This window comes from Sorex araneus, chromosome 2, assembly GCF_027595985.1.
Source record: "Sorex araneus isolate mSorAra2 chromosome 2, mSorAra2.pri, whole genome shotgun sequence".
Lineage (NCBI taxonomy): Eukaryota > Metazoa > Chordata > Mammalia > Eulipotyphla > Soricidae > Sorex > Sorex araneus.
Window position 1 is genome coordinate 67,632,169 of NC_073303.1, and position 16,930 is coordinate 67,649,098.

The 16,930-nt window shown below is 43.5% G+C and overlaps 1 protein-coding gene across 1 annotated transcript in view; it reads right to left on the bottom strand.

Moving 5' to 3' along the window:
• Positions 1 to 2,010: 2,010 nt before the first annotated feature.
• CHMP4C (charged multivesicular body protein 4C) overlaps positions 2,011 to 16,930 on the bottom strand; it is a 41,786-nt gene continuing 26,866 nt past the window's right edge. The window contains exons 3-5 of the mRNA XM_004602366.2: positions 13,933 to 14,047; positions 9,048 to 9,198; positions 2,011 to 8,506 (exon numbers count right to left, since the gene is read on the bottom strand). Of these exons, the coding sequence (XP_004602423.1) occupies positions 8,439 to 8,506; positions 9,048 to 9,198; positions 13,933 to 14,047 (334 nt within the window). The 3' untranslated portion in view covers positions 2,011 to 8,438. The remainder of the gene's footprint in view (positions 8,507 to 9,047; positions 9,199 to 13,932; positions 14,048 to 16,930) is intronic.

A 16,930-nucleotide genomic window follows, 5' to 3' on the forward strand; every position in this document is an offset into this window, starting at 1 on the left:
GAGGGATACTGGGAACATTGATGGAGGGGACTGGGCACTGGTGGAGGGATATAAACAAAATGCAAACATGAAAGTTCACAAGTTGGTAACTGTAATTCATGGTGATTCACTAATAAAACAAAATAAAATAAATTTTAAAAAATATTTAAAAGTAGCGTTAAAAAAAACCAAGAAAAATTGGGGGGAAATGAATATTTTAAAAGCCCTATCAACCATGCTCTGATTCCCAGGAGCTTATTATGTGGTTTTAGTTCTAATAATTTCACATTGTCCAATTCCAATAACCTCCTAGGAGAAATGATAAAGGCAGATGGAGTCCCGGTCTGCTCTCTAGATTCTGGCGGCTCTCTGCTGCCCTCTACAGCTAAGGAATGGCAAGGCATCGAGCTTTTCCTCCCTCCCCTCCCTACTTCTCTCCCTCCCTCCTTGCCTCCCTCCTTCCCTCTCTTCCTCCCTTACTCCCTTCCCTGGTAAGCAACTACTTCCTTGAGAGTTTTTCAGTTTGTGGAAGAAGTGCTAGTATCTACACTACTCTCGAGGAAAAAATGTTGGGGCTGGAACAATAGCACAGCCAGTAGGGCATTTTTGCCTTGCACCGGCCGACCCATGTTCGATTCCAAGCATCCCATGTGGTCCCCTGAGCACCACTAGGAGTGTGTGAGCCAGGAGTAACCCCTAAGCATTGCCGGATGTGACAAAAAAAGAAAAATAGAAAAAGAAAAAATGTTAACGATACAGGTATTGGACTGAAGTAGATCTGAATTCAAAGTTTCAATCTTAATTTAGCAATAGTGTGTCCTTAGAAATTGTTTCATCGCAGCACCTTTTTCAATTTTGCTATTAACAGTCATTCACGTCAATTAATAACTATTTTTCTAATACCAACTTCATATCCATGTTTTACATGCAAATGCTGAATAAGACTGCACTCAGTTGGCATTTAGATTACATGTGATAAACGGTATAGCTTTGTGGATTGAAAAGAACAGGAGGAAAGCATTTATTACTAGCTTCACCTTTATATTCCCATTTCATTCTCGTGACAAGTTAGTGAAGTCCCTGAGTGTGTTCCAGGGGTGTCATTAGGAATTTTAGGCTCAGGGAGATCAAGAAGCTTTCCCAAGGTCACATAGCAGGATTAGGACCTATCTAAGATATTTGTCCTGTTTAAATTCACAACTAAAGTAGTCTTTGGTAAACTGAATACTTGAACAAATAAATGCACTTAGGAATGTTTAAGCTAGATCTAAGTTCTATTTGCTTCTGTAGAGAAAACTGCTCGTCACAGTCAAAGAAACAAATTTTACTGGAATTTTAAGGAAACATAAATTTTACTTTTAAAATTATTTTATGGTATTTGACTTTTATTATTAATAGGGCATAATTGATCCATTTGGCAATCTTATCATTGAGTACTAAGTAGAAGGTAGGGCTGGAGCAGATAGCACAGCTAGAAAGGTGTTGCATGCAGCCGACCCAGGTTCGATTCTTCCATCCCTCTCAGACAGTCCGGCAAGCTACGGAGAGTATCCCGCCCGCATGGCAGAGCCTGGCAAGCTACTTGTTGCAGTAACAACAAGTCTCACAATGGAGACGTTAGTGGTGCCCGCTTGAGCAAATTGATGAGCAACAGGATGACAGTGATACAGTGACAGTGAAGTTGCAGGTACTTTACAAGTGACAGGAGTTATTGGAAAATTAATAGTATCATTACTTTCTTCAAACAGGCAGAAACAAGGCCTAAGAGAGAACTTTTTAAAAACACTTTTTATTGAATCACTGAGACAGACTCTTACAAAGCTGTTTATGGTTGGATTGCAGCCAAACAGTGTTCCAACACCCATCCCTCCACCAGTGCACATTCCCCAACACCAGTGTCCCCAGGTTCCCTCCCATCACCCCCACCCCCACCCCTTGCCTGCCTCTAGGGTAGGCACTTTTCTTCTCTCTCTCCTTCTCTTCTCTTCTCTCTCTCTCCTTCTCTTCTCTCTCTCTCTCTCTCTCTCTCTCTCTCTCTCTCTCTCTCTCTCTCTCTCTCTCTCTCCTTTTGGGCATTGTGGTTTGCAATATTGATACTGAAAGGTTATCAAGAATATCCCTTTACCTACTTTCAACCCTCAGATCTTGTCCAGTGTGATCATGCCACTCTATTACTGCCATACTGGTCTCTTCTCTATCTTACCTAGCCTCAGCCCCAAACTCACTTGTAGTTAGTTCCAACCATTGACCAGTCCTTCTAGCCCCTGTTTTCCCTGGCCATAGATATTAATTTTCTACCATATATTTTTATATTTCACAAATAAATGTGGTCATTCTATATCTGTCCCTCTCCTTCTGACTCATTTCACTGAGCATGATACTCCATGTCCATCCATTTATAGGCAAATTTCATGACTTCATTTTTCCTAATAGCTGCATAGTATTCCATTGTGTAAAGGCGCCATAGTTTCTTTGTCCATTCGTCTGTTCTCAGGCACTCAGGTTGTTTCCATATTCCAGCTATGGTAAATAGTGCTGCAATGATCATAGGAGTCCAGATGGTGTTTCTTTTGTATGTTTTTGGGCCCCTAAGGTATATTCCCAGAAGCACTATTGCTGGGTGGAAACATAAATTTTAACTATGGACTCATATAAAAGGCACACAACCCGTCATGTAGGATATTTTGTTTTATACAATACATTTTGGATCCAGGAGCTTTAGGAATAATATGTTCTGGATACTGAACAGAACACTATCAAGCAAGTATACCCAGCAGAGGACTGGAGAGACAGTATGGCAGATAGGGCGCTTGCCTTGCACACCGCCATCCCGGGTTCAATCCCTGCAGTACACACGATCCCTCGAGCACTGCCAAGAGTGATTCCTGAGTGCAGAGCCAGGGGTAACCCCTCAGCATCACCGGTGTAGCCCCCAAACAAACAAACAAAATAATCCAAAGTATCCCAAAATAACCCAAAGAGCTATTTTTTTTTAAATGATAGAGAACTTAAGGTGTTTCCAGATCATGCCTGAGGTAGTTCAATGCTAGCAGAACTACCCCCTAAGACATGCTAAAGAAAGGAATCTTGCATATGGGGGACAGTCATTTGAACCCACATAAAATAATAATAATAATAAGACCACCAGGTAAGGTAACTGCATAGACAGCCATAAAAGATGTAAGGTACTTTTTGTTGGCAACACAATTTTTTTCAAATTTGGCTTAAAATACAAGTGTATCATGCAATAACTATATATATATATATATCTGCTGATATGTACATATGTATAAATATATAATTTACACAGCATAAAAATGAGGTGGAAATAATAGGAACAAGAGTAAAGTTATTGCACACTACTGAAATTATATTTATCTGAGATGGCTTGTTATAAACTAAGGTATTACTTGTAATCACCCCCAAAATCACAATAAAAGTTAACGCAAAATTATGTATGTAAGTACAAAGCAATTAAAATAGGAGCGATAGCACAGTGGGTAGGGCATTTGTTTTGTACGCAGCTGACCCAGGTTCAATTCCTCCGTTCGTCTCAGAGCCCAGCAAGCTACCAAGAGTATCCCACCCACACGACAGAGCCTGGCAAGCTACCAGTGGAGTATTCAATAGGCCAAAACAGTAACAACAAGTCTCACAATGGAGACATTACTGGTGCCCACTCTAGCAAATCCAACAACAGGACGACAGTGCTGCAGTGCACAGAATATATGCTTTAGCATGTATCTGTTAACTTCTTTAAAGAAGCAATGAAGAAATTTTTTAAAAAGCAGAATGAGACATAGAAAACAAACAGGAAAATTACGGGTACAATAACTACACTAAATGTGAATGATTAACTTCCCAGTTGAAGGACAGATATTAGTAAGAAGATTAAAAAGTAATATCCAACTGAATACTATTGACAAAACTCACTATTGATTTAAGCACAAATATAGCTTGAGACTGAAAATCTGTAATAAGTATATTTCATGTAAGCTGTAGCCATGAGAAAGCATCACTGGGTGTGGCCCAAAAACAAACAAAAAGAGTATTGAAGGCAGATATATCAATACTGTGAGCATGGGTAATCTGCACTTAAGTACATGTAGCCTAACCACACCCATTTGTGTATTTATAGTTATATTACATATAATAAAATAATTAAACACATGCTTGCAATCTAATGCATATGGTGCTCCATAGAGAAGCCTAAAGTGGAGGAATTTTTTCTCTCTGCTCAATTCTACTGATAGCATAAATGACAATGCATGTATAACCTTCAATAGTTTGTGAATGTTAGAAATTCAGGAAAATAATTCATAATCAGATCTATGCTTGACCCTGTCTATACTCCCTTAATGTATACTGTCTTTTTCTTCTGAAAATAATTCAAGTAGCATCTATATAATGCCATAAAACTTCCAGTAAGCTAAGAAACAAATTAAGAAAAGTGAATTTGAAGTTGGAGGAGTGTTTTTTGCCATTTTACAAAATGCTTTCTCCAGTAAAAACACTAATATCTGTCTTAAATTAAGGAGACACGGAGAAGAAAGTCAAGAGATGAAAAAAACGCGACCAACATTTCACCAATTTGTTCCCCGGGGCTGTAAATGTAATAATGGTCCCAGATGTCCCTATTAGTCGCAGCTTCCTTTTTTCTTCTTCTTCTTCTTCTTCTTCGAATTACTAACTTTGACACATTATCCAATTTGTTTTAGTAGGAGACATACTGCTGTGGGATATAAATTATTTCCCACTTCAATTTCTACTAAATAAAACAAACAGTACTCAGGTTGTGTTTTCCAAGGATGAGAAAATGCTGTAGTTTGGAACTAAACGGACAGTCGCTGAATGAACATCTATTGCTTAAGATCAGTGTCCATTCATTCCCTTTTCCAGGAAGGAGCACAATAATGGTTACAGCAAACCTTCCTCCTGTGTTTCAGTTCCAGTGGCTGGCTGTGGGGCTAGTCACTGAGCCAGTCTCAGCAGCTCAAACATCCCAGTGATGCAATTTCACTTTTGAGCAGAATAGCAACTTGCTCCAGGTGATAGTTGCTTATTTAACCCACAGTCTGCATCTTAGAAGAGGGAGCATTAGGAGCCTTCATTTGCATTTTGAGACTTTGATTTGCATATTCAGCATTTCCTTGGATTAGGAACTACCTCAGTCACCTCTTTAAATCAAAATTTTTCTCAAGTTAGCTTAAATCCTCATCCTATTACTCAAAACAAAGAAAAAAATTAATATATTTGAAAACATTGAACTTGAAAGGATCTCTGCAAGTCTTATGTTCTGTCTCTATCTCTCTCTGTCTCTCTCTCTCCCTCCCCCAGTTCCAAGCCTCATCCCAACAGGCTCCTCCCATCACTAAGACTAGAGGACTCCATGCCCTTCCCTGATGGTGAGGTGGGCAGCTGAAATGTTTTCTCTTTCCAGAATCACAACCTAGTGCCGCCCATTGTATAATGTCTAGAAACTGTTTTATACTTTGGCCAAGTTGTGTATTTGCTTCTGAATAGAAGGCAAATCTTCAGTATCTATTATTTGATCATAGATTTAAAACAAAGTTTTAAAAACAAAACTCACTCTATCACTGTATCACTGTCATCTTGTTGATCATCAATTTTCTCGAGCAGGTACCAGTAACGTCTCCATTTGTCCTAGACCTGAGATTTTTAGCAGCCTCTCTTTACTCGTTCTTCCCAGCGGTGCCACATAGAGGCTCTTTCTGGGTAAGGGGAATGAGACCCATCATTGTTACTGTATTTGGCATATCAAATACACCACGGAGAGCTTGCCAGGCTCTGCCATGTGTGCAGGATGTTCTCGGTACCTTGCCAGGTTCTCTGAGAGGGAGAACTAGGCTATAAAAGTCTTCCGGGAGTATTGTTTTAGTCTCTGGATCTTGGCCATTGATGGGATTATGGAGGGTGGGGTGGAAGGGAGGGAACGAGAGGAAGTTTGTGGGTGTGGCTGCCAAGCTACTGGATACTGGAAAAATGGGGCTTCCTGGTGAAGGAGGCCCAGTCCTGATCCGAACAGGCTTGGAGATCTCAGCCCAGGGTCCTGCACACCTGGGTTCTCTGCCAGTTCCTTCATATGTGAGGCTCCTCCGAACATGTGGAGAGTGGCCTTGAGCGTGGCTGTGGCTGGGTTCTGGATGTCTTTGGCTGCCAGGGCTCTGTAGCTTGAGTTTCCCTCTCTGCCCCAAGCAAAAACAAAAATAGCTATTGATTTCACAACTATTATTGAACGCTGTCTGTGAATGCTTGCCGGGAACCAATGCCTGGGAACAGCCAGAAACCCATGCCTGGGAATGGCCAGAAACTTATGCCTGGGCACCAATATGTCAGTACAAACTGACCTGTAGCTAGGAACAACCGCTTCTTGGGAAAGGTTGCAGAACAATGCCCAGGGAAACTGCCACCAGGGCCCACATCCAGTTTCATTTAACATTTGCATTCTTTGCTATTCTCCCATTCTGCCCACGTCCTCATATAATCAATTATAAAAGACTAGCTTAAGAGAAATAAAGTTGGAGCTTTCTCCCATTCTTGTGTCTGTCTGTGTCTGTCTCTTTCTCCTTGCGTCTGTCTCCTTTTCACTCTCGCACCCTCTCCCGGTTACCCACGTTGAACAAGTCCCACGGGACGGGACAAATGCTAATACTGCACATGGTATAAATAGAGTTAGTGTCTTCACAGCTAACGTAAGGCTAAGGACCAATAACTGAGTTATATGTCATGTAAGTACGCAATACAAACCAAAACAGGTGAGAGCAGAGAAGACTGGGGGCTGTAAGGCAGAGAAGAGGAAGGTGCAATTTGATTTAGGCAATCTATAAGTGTCTAAATACAAAAAACTCTATAAGCAAGATTTCAGCACTGAGATGGTGTGTGTGTGTCGTAGAGGGCGGAGAGACGGCCAAGAAAAACGGTGTATGCAAGTTCGTGGTAGGATTGAGCCACAGTGATTTGGAGATCGCTGAGGGCAGACATCTAAGGATTTCTTAGTGAAGAAACAAATGTTCCAGGTTTCGGCAGTTCCTGTCTGAGTGACAGAGCAAGAGATGGGACTCGGGACTATTACCTCAAGGTTGCTGGGTGAGGGCAGGGAATACCAGAACAATTCCTCTAATAATGATGATTATTATTATATATATTGGGCTTGAGGTCACCCCAGCAGTGCTCAGGGCTTACTCCAAGCCCTGTGCTCAGAGATTCCTCCTGATGGTTCTCAGGAACCATACACACGCAGTGCCAGGACTAACCCCAACCCTCACCTGTACTCTCTCTCCAGCCCCATATACAATGATATTTATCGTTTTATGGTCCAAGACATATTACGGGCAATAAATAAACTGAAACTTATTTTCATTTACAAACACCAGTGGCCCAAATTTTATTCATGATAGGCTTCTAATTGCCTATATCTTTAAGTATTTACAAAGAGTGTGCCATAAAGTGTAAATAACTGTACAGGAGAACACAAAACAGGACAGAATGAACATCGCCACTGTAGTGAGCTGAGCCCGAACGGCACCATAATGGCCCAGGCTGGTTAACGCAGCTCCCTAAGTGACTTGACGACACCCAGGGGACTCTCCTAACAGCCCAGGCTGTTAGTGCTTTCAGACATTTGGGGAAACGCAGCCATTGCCCCATTTCGAGCTTAATTGGCATAATAAATGTCAATTAAGGCCCTTTTAATGTTTCAAATGGTGAGAAGCAAATAAAACCATTTCCGTATAGACTCACGCGGGGGCCTTGTCTATATAAAGTCACTCTCAGAAGAGACGGGGTCTTCACAGTGACAGCAACTGCTACCCCGTCTAACGTGGATCCACAGCAAGGACTTAATGGGTACAGAAAAGACAGTGACTCCCCCAGTGAGCATAAACGCCGCTCTCCTAAACGCCTTCCAAAAGCATGCTTTCTTTTCTGTTGTCTTTTTGGTTTGGGGGCCACACCTGGCAGTGCTCAGGAGTTGCTCCAAGTTCTGCGCTTAGGAATTACTCCTGGAGATGCATGGCCGACCACAGGGGGTGATGGGGGTCGAACCCGGGTCAGCTGCTTGCAAGGCAAGTGCCCTAAGGGCTCTGCTATCTCTCCTGCTCCAAACTTGGGGTTTATGAGTCATCAGAATTGTTTTCCTTTCCACAAATGTTCAGCAAGCACCAACTCTGTGCCAGCATCAGAAATACAGGAGAGAATATGCTAGAAGGCCCCCGGGGAAGGTGAGGGGTGGGGCAAGAAGTGACCAGGAAGCCCCATTCCACCCCGATTCCATCTGCACGCAACTCCTTTGAAAACTTTGACTCACAAACTTTAAAAACAATTACTCATCCAGTCGCACACAAAACATAGGACCTTTGTTACATTCTGAACTTGGAAAAAACCTGCTTTCTCATGTGTCCTGCATAGCTCCTATAGACGGAAAGAATTCCTGTTTTAATTTAAGTGGCCCAAGCTGCCAGTTGTTTGATATCATCGTCGTCGTCTTCCGCCCTCCTCCGGGAAGATGCTGAAACAGAAAATGGATAAAAATGAGTTTCCTGGGGGGCTGGAGCGATAGCACAGCGGGTAGGGCGTTTGCCTTGCACGTGGCTGACCTGAGTTTGATTCCCAGCATCCCATAGGGTCCCCTGAGCACCGCAGGGAGTAATTCCTGAGTGCAGAGCCAGGAGTAACCCCTGTGCATCACCGGGTGTGACCCAAAAAGCAAAAAAAAAAAAAAAAAGAAAAGAAAGAGTTTTCTGGGAACCAGTGAGAGAACTCACGGGGCCGAGGGCATGTGAGGTGTGAAGGCCAGGTGTGAGCCCCAGCACGGCGGGATTCATCCCCCACTATCAGAAGAAACAACGCCAAGGCCCTGAGCTCTGCTGAGCACAGTCCCAAACCCGAAACATGATTACTTAGTGGCATTCATGCTTTCGGCACAGGAAGCGGGCATGAATTATGTATGAAGAGATGTATATTTATGAAATAAAAAATAAGCGCTAACAGGGACGGATGGGGCTGGCTTTATCTCCGACAAATGAGCAGAGTCACTTCGGGGAACAGACCTGCCCGGGGCTGGCGCGCAGAGGCTGCGCTTGGCGTCCTAGCGGGCTGCGAGGGGAGGGAGGAGGAAGGCACGTTTGGAAGTCGGATGTTTGTCATCTTCTTATTTAATTCCTCCTGCTCCAGTTCTTCCAGCTCTGCCATCAACTCATCCTGAACACAGGAAAAAGAAAGAATTACGGAGTTAACGTTTCAAGAAGTGGCTTTCCCCAAACACAATCACAAGAACATCTGCTACCCAATTGATATGTGAGAACCCAGTGAAATGGAATATTTATTTTAAGACTAAGTATTTTTTGCAACACTGAACAATGATTAAAAAATGAATATTTGGGGTTGTGCAAATTTGTTGTTGTTAATCTTATAATACTTCAGTAAACAGTTATCCAATTTGTGCTAGCTGAATGTATAACCACCACCGTATCTAGGAAATTTACACATTGCTTGTCACTTTGTCAATGCATCTTTTCTTTTCTGCTGTTGAATTAAAAAACTGTGAAAGTTTAATTGAAGGAAGAAACATTTTCAGCTGGGCTAATGCTACTGAAAATAAAACAGCAAGTATTTTAAATCCATAATATTCAGAAATTAAAGAAAAAAAAGATCAGAGACACGTGGTCACTTGGTAATTACCAACATCAATATAAATCATGCTATGTGTTTGCGTTTAAGGAAAAGTTAACTCAAACTAGGCACACGTCTTTCTTTTGGCGATAAACCCAGAGTGTATAGTTTAATCCTAAACTATTTTCCGCCCCATGAACCTTGGAGAGAGAAGGCTTAACTTTATAGATAGAATGTCTGATCAACCGCCAGGCGTGGTGGTTCCAACGGGGCAAATCAGAGGGGGGTTGGTTGAATTTCCCTCCCTGCCCCAGCAGAACCCCGGCAGCCAAAAAACTCCAGGACCCAGCCACAGCCATGCTCAAGGCCGCTCTCCACACACTCAGACAAGCCTCACCTATGAGGGAACTTGCTGAAAAGCCCAGGTATGAGGGACCCGTGACTGAGATCTCCAAGCTCGCTCGGAATGGGACTGGGCCTCCTCTCCCAGTTCCCCAGTTTTCCAGTAGCTTGGCAGTCAAACCCACAAACTGCCTCAGCCATGTAATCTCATCAACGGCCAAGATCCAGAGACTATAAAACAAAGCTCCTAGAAGAGAGCGACACAGAATGGCTGAGGCAACCTCTTATCCTCTAGCCCACTGATGTACCAAAAGTAGCACACATTTGTTTAGATTTAACAAACATGTTTGTAATATCTTGTACAAGGGCTTAAATGGCTCCAGGATGAAATACAACAATCTTCAGACACTTTCCTCTTATGGTGGTGGAAAGGTGTAGGGTGGTGGGATTGATGTTTCAATAGTATCTGTAATGAACTATTGTCAACAGCTTTATAAAAATAAAATTAAATTTGGGGCTGGAGTGATAGCACAGCGGGTAGGGCATTTGCCTTGCACGCGGCCGACCCGGGTTCAAATCCCAGCATCCCATATAGTCCCCAGGTATAATTCCTGAGTGCAGAGCCAGGAGTAACCCCTGTGCATCGCCAGGTGTGACCCAAAAAGCAAAATAAATAAATAAATAAAATTAAATTTAAAAAATAGTTTAAGAGTGAAAGTAACTTGACGACAGATATAAGATGATCTGTGGTAAGGTCATTCTGACTGACTTTGTGAGTCCTCCGAGAAAGGTTGGAAGTCAAAACTAAATATGGTTTTGGTTTGTTTGGGTTTGGAGCCACATCCAGCTGTGCTCAGGGGTCATTGCTGGCGGTGCTCAGAGGGACTACACAGGGGTGCGGAGAACTGCTTACTACCTCTCTGACCTGTCAAAACTAAACTCATGGTCATTGGAATTCTAAGGTTGTCACTCTCAGAAATGACCTGAAAAAATAAAGTACAATTTCAACTCAGGAGATTCTTCATTTAAACATCGCTGATCAAACTCACTGAGAGTTTATTACAAGTCAAGTATCAACTCTACCTTGGGAATACAAATTTAAGGCTTTATATCAAAAGATAGTCCATATACCAAAATAGCTTATTATTGAATGTGAGAGGAGAGGTATATAAATAAATAATAAATTAATTATGAATTAATTAATAATAATTTTTAATAAATACTCGGGCTGGAGCGATAGCACAGTGGGTAGGGCGTTTGCCTTGAGAGAGCCCAGCAAGCTACCAAGAGTATCTCTCCCATAAGGCAGAGCCTGGCAAGGTACCCGTGGCGTATTTGATATGCCAAAAACGTAATAAGTCTCACAATGGAGACGTTACTGGTGCCCGCTCAAGCAAATCGCTGAGCAACAGGATGACAGCGATGACAGTGATGACAGTGATAAATAATAAATACTAAAATGGGTGTCATGATATTCTGGGCTAAGTGCATCATTCCAAGCCATCACAGCATTTGCACAATCATCTGCTCAGCTAAATTACTTCACAAAAGATGAATGTGTTCAGCATTGGCCCAGCTTCCTGGCACTGGATCACGGTGTGTTCTTGCTCCCCAGAGCCCGTGGGAACCAAGTGTCTGTACAAGGTCTTTTTTTTTTTTCTTTTTGGGTCACACCCGGCGATGCTCAGGGGTTACTCCTGGCTCTGCACTCAGGAATTATTCCTGGCGGTGCTCAGAGGACCATATGGGATGCTGGGAATTGAACCCGGGTCATCCTCGTGCAAGGCAAACGTCCTACCGGCTGTGCTATCACTCCAGCTCCTGCACAAGATCTTTTGTCTTTCAGGGACTGGCTGCCCCCCAGTGGGAAAGTACACACCTTGCATGCAAGAGTCTTGGGTCCGATCCCTGGCAGTATAAAACCAAATAATTAAAAAGTAGACCCTTTGGAATGTACTATATCTGCTCCCAACTGGTCAGGAACACGTGCAACGAATACAGAAATGGTAGAATCCACGACCCATCACTGACTGTGCCCAGAATTGCCAATACCGCCGGGCAGTTATCAACAGCACTGAAGGATGCTGGTATGTCCTCTAGCAAGTACGATGACAAAGGAATATTCATCTCCCCTTTATCATTTCACCTTTCAGCTACCAGATATTTACTTGGTCACTTACTGAGAAATTTTAGAATTTAAGAAACCTCAGAGAGGGGCTGGAGCAATAGCACAGTGGGTAGGGCATCTGCCTTGCACGCGGCCGACCCGGGTTCGATTCCCAGCATCCCATAGGGTCCCCTGAGCACCGCCAGGGGTAATTTCTGAGTGCATGAGCCAGAAGTAATCCCTGTTCATCGCCAAGTGTGACCCAAAAAGCAAAAGAAAAAAAAAAAGAAACCTCAGAGATAATCAGTAATCCAGCTATTGATTACTCTCAAAATCTCTCTCCCTCCCTCCCTCCCTCCCTCCCTCCCTCCCTCTGTCTTTCTCTCTCTCTCTCTCTCTCTCTCTCTCTCTGTCTCCCTCTCTCTCTCCCATCCTCTCAATCGTGCCATCTCCCTCCTTCTCTCTCTCTCTCTCTCTCTCTCTCTCTCTTTCTCTCTCTCTCTCTCTCTCTCTCTCTCTCTCTCTCTCTCTCTCTCTCTCTCTCTCTCTCTCTCTCTCTCTCTCTCTCTCTCTCTCTCTCTCTCTCTCTCTCTCTCTTAGTTTGGGACCACACCAGGCAGTGCTCCTAGCTTGAGGCTCTCAGGGATATTATATCACATGCAAGACAAGTAAGTACCTTGACCCCTTTTGCTATCTCTCTGGCTCCAAGGAACTGTTCGCTTACAGATAGGAAAACTAAGGATAAGAAAAGTGAAGAGATCACACCGTTGAGGAACAAATCCCTTGAAGCCCAAAACCCTTTCTGACATGTCACAAATGCACCGTGAAAATGCTTGTTAGCCTACCCAGTCAGTGGCAATTTTTTTTTCTGTAAGGGGACAGATAACAATATTTTAAGCTTTGCAGGCCACATATGGTATCTGTCACATAGTCTACTTAGCTGCTATTTCTGCTTCCTGCAGCCTTTTAAATATGTTTTTACAAATATATCCTTATCTCACTGGTCACCAAAAATAGATGGTGGAAAGTATTTAGCCCAGAAGTCAATTGTTTTTCCAGCCCCAGCCTACACTATCTAAAATTGCTGACACCCAATCCCATTGTCTCGAGTGTGTGGAAACCCATCTTATATATTGGAGGTTATCATTTTTAATACCGCAGAGATGTGGGAAGACAGATTCTCTGCCATACTAATCTATGAAATTGAAGTTATTCAAAAACACATACGAGTCCTATTTTGTATGCGCTTTAAATAGAACAATTGAGATTCACAGTGCAGACACCACCATTACAATTACAGTCTGTGTTACTGGACTGATGAGTTTGAATGGAATGTGTGTGAATAATGCCACTCCACATTTATTTGGTTTCATAGCCTGAGTAATAAACAGAGGCGCCCTAACCTCTAATTTAAGAGCGACAAGGCACGATGCATCTGCTCCTCACGGAGTCACACAGTCTGCTTTGTTTTGCACACGTGTTCAAGGATTCAATTCCCCGTAATGGGGCTATTTTGGTTGCAGCCATTAAAAGTCACTAACTTTACATAATCACATGCCGCTCTTCTTTAATAGCCGAAAACTTAATTCAAGGGTCATTTGCCAAAGTACATGAATCTTCCCTTTAAATTGAAGCTACAGACACTTCATTTCTTCATCTCAGTGAAGAGTGCTGGGTTTTTGGTATGGGGGCCATATGTGATGGTGGTCAGGACTTACTCTTGGCTCAGTGCTCAGGGCTTATTTCTGGCGATACGTGAGGACCTTATGCGGTGCCAGGGATCGAACCTGGGTCAGCTTCGTGCAAGACAAGTACCTTACCTGCTGTACTCTCTCTCTGGTCCACAGCCGGGAGCTTTATATTGAGTTACCCACCTCATCAAATTCATCACCAAATCCAGTCCGCTGGGAAAATGCCTCTGAGATTTCTTGAGCAATGTCCTGTTGCTCTGTAATCTCCTGCATCAAATCATCTATTTTGTTTAGGTCCCTAGGAAATAAAATTTTGTGAAAATGTCTTAGAATTTTTATTTGAAATAATGAACTTAGACATAAATCTATAGGAACGGTGAGTTCAAGTCATAGAAACTTTGTTTTTCCAGTAGAAAAACAAAAATTCCTAGTTGGTAATGTGTCCACCTTTAAAATAATTTGCATCACAAAAAGTAATGACCCTTTCTGTATGCAGTTTTGCTGGATTTTTTGGAGCGATAGGGTTCGATTTCTCTGCCCCTCTCGGAGAGCCCAACAAGCTACCGAGAGTATCCTGTCCACACGACAGAGCCTGGCAAGCTACTCTTGGTGTATTTGATATACCAAAAATAGTAACAACAAGTCTCACAATGGAGACGTTACTGGTGCCCTCTAGAGCAAATCAATGAACAATGGGAGGACAGTGCTATACAGTGCTATTTTTTTATATTTTTTTAGTGTTTGGGCCACATCTGGTGGTGCTGAGGAATTACTCCTGACTCTGCTCAGCAATTACTCCAGTGCTCAGCAATTACTCAGCAGTGCTCCAGGACTGTATGTGATGCCGAAGATTGAACCTGGGTGGGCCGCGTGCAAGGCAAACACCCTACCTGCTGGACCACGTATCGCTCCAGCCCTGTGTGCAGATATTTCAAACCTCATACTACTAGCCCTAACATCGGGGAGTCACTGTTGATCAGTAACTTCAGAATCAACAAATACGTGTCGATCCTTTTTGCAATTGCCTGGTGGGGTAATCCAGTATTAGACACGGGCCTGGGAAGACGGTTGGGGCGGCAGAGCACGAGGAGGCTGATATGCGACAGACCCTGACTTCTACCAACTCTACCACCGAGTTCCCCCACCCCCAGCACCCGAGGTGTGACCAGGTGACCCCTGCTGGACTGACGGCCAATCTCTGTGGAAGCCATGAGACTCCCAGGGCCTGGTGCCAAGTCCTTCCCACCCACCCGCTGGGTGTAGCCCCTGCCACTGTCACTGTCATCCCGTTCCTCATCGATTTGTTTGAGCGGGCACCAGTAACATCTCTCATTGAGAGACTTATTGAGCTCGCAAAGCAGAGCCTGGCAAGCTACCCATGCAAATTGGATATGCCACAAACAGTAACAATAAGCGTGTAGCCCCTATTTTTAAAAAATCAAACAAAGGGGCTGGAGTGATAGCACTGTGGGTAGGGCATTTGCCTTGCACGCAGCTGACCCAGATTCAATTCCCAGCATCCCATATGGTCCCCTGAGCACTGCCAGGGGTAATTCCTGAGTGCAGAGCCAGGAGTAACTCCTGTGCATCGCCAGATGTGACCCAAAAAGAAAAAAAAAAATCAAACAAATAAAATTCAAACATATGCTGCTGCAAATCAGCTCCTCAGGAAACGGTGCCGTGGGTGGAGTGACAATCTCAGCCGGCATCCCGGTCTGGCAGCAGGGAAACAGGGGAGCTCTTGCCCAGAACAGCCAGCAGCACAGACCCTGGTCCTGAGGACTCCCAGGAACTGCTCCAGGAATTACTGAGATTGGACTAGAAACGCCCGTGAAAACTCAGAACCTTCCGCAGAGGAGTCCGGGGCCCCCAGACCCAGGAAGCTTCAGCAAAGACCATGTCTGGCGCCAGAGCCCCGCGGCCCTTAGGCCAGCACCAGGTATCCGGCATGAGGCTCTCACCCGCTTCTCTGTCCCACTCACTCTCGCATCTCTGAAAACAGGCCCAAGTCACAGGGTAGATGGGAAGCGACGGTTTTGCTCACGATCAAGCCACCTAAACAGTCATTTTAATTCCAAATGGAATGAATCATTCTGTTCAAATTCCCAGGTTCATCTCAAGAAAAACTTGAGCATTGTGAGATCATTTCATGTAGTAACAAAAGATAATTATTTTTTTTGGGGGGGAGGTGACCACATCCTGCAGTGCTCAGGGTTTACTCCTGGCTCTGTGCACAGAATCACCCCTGGTGGGGCGCGAGGGACCATATGACATCCCAGGGATCAAACTCAGGTGAGTTGCATGCACAGCAAATGCCCTACCCAATGTTCTATTTCTCAGGTCCCCCAAGAGAATATTTTTAATACCTGTTATCTCCATTTATTATATGTATAGTTGTTATGGAGGGGGAGGTTTTTTTGGTCACATCCAGAGGTGCTCAGGGGTTAGTCCTGGCTCTGCACTCAGGAATTACTCCTGGCGGTGCTCAGGGGATCATATGGAATGCTGGGAATCGAACCCGGGTTGACCATGTGCAAGGCAAACGCCCTACCCGTTGTATTATTGCTCTAGACCTATAGCTAATATTCAATGAAGATATTTGTTAAAAGGAAGGTAAGAAAAGTTAAAGAGTTAAAGTTTGGGCCTGGGAGTCAGTTCATTTTTTCTCAAAAAGAACACAATCAGATATGCTGCTAAGCTAACTGAATGTGTGAGGACCATGGTTTTGCAATACCTTTTAGAACCCAGCTTAAAGCAACCTAGAGAATTTTGTTCCTGCCAATGAACCTACTGATCTTTCTGTAGCTATCAAAATAATAACTGCCAATGTATTGTCAAAGCAAAAAATAGTACAGTTATGTGTCCACTGACTTCGCTATCCATCTTCCATCTTTTTCCATTCATGAAACTTCTCTACAACCCCTGGAACTTACTATTTGGGGGCATTATTTGGCTAGCACATCAAATTCTAGGGAAAGATTGGGTCAGAGCTATTGATTTCCCAAATGAAAATGAAAGGGAAATTGTCACTGCACCAAAACCATAGTCACTATGGACCATGGAGAACGTGGTGACAGGAATTATGCTAGGACCTTTGTATTTAGTAGTTTATTGGCTCTCACAATAACCAAAAGTAAATACTATGATTATCTCCAATTTACAGATATGGATAGTCTCAGGG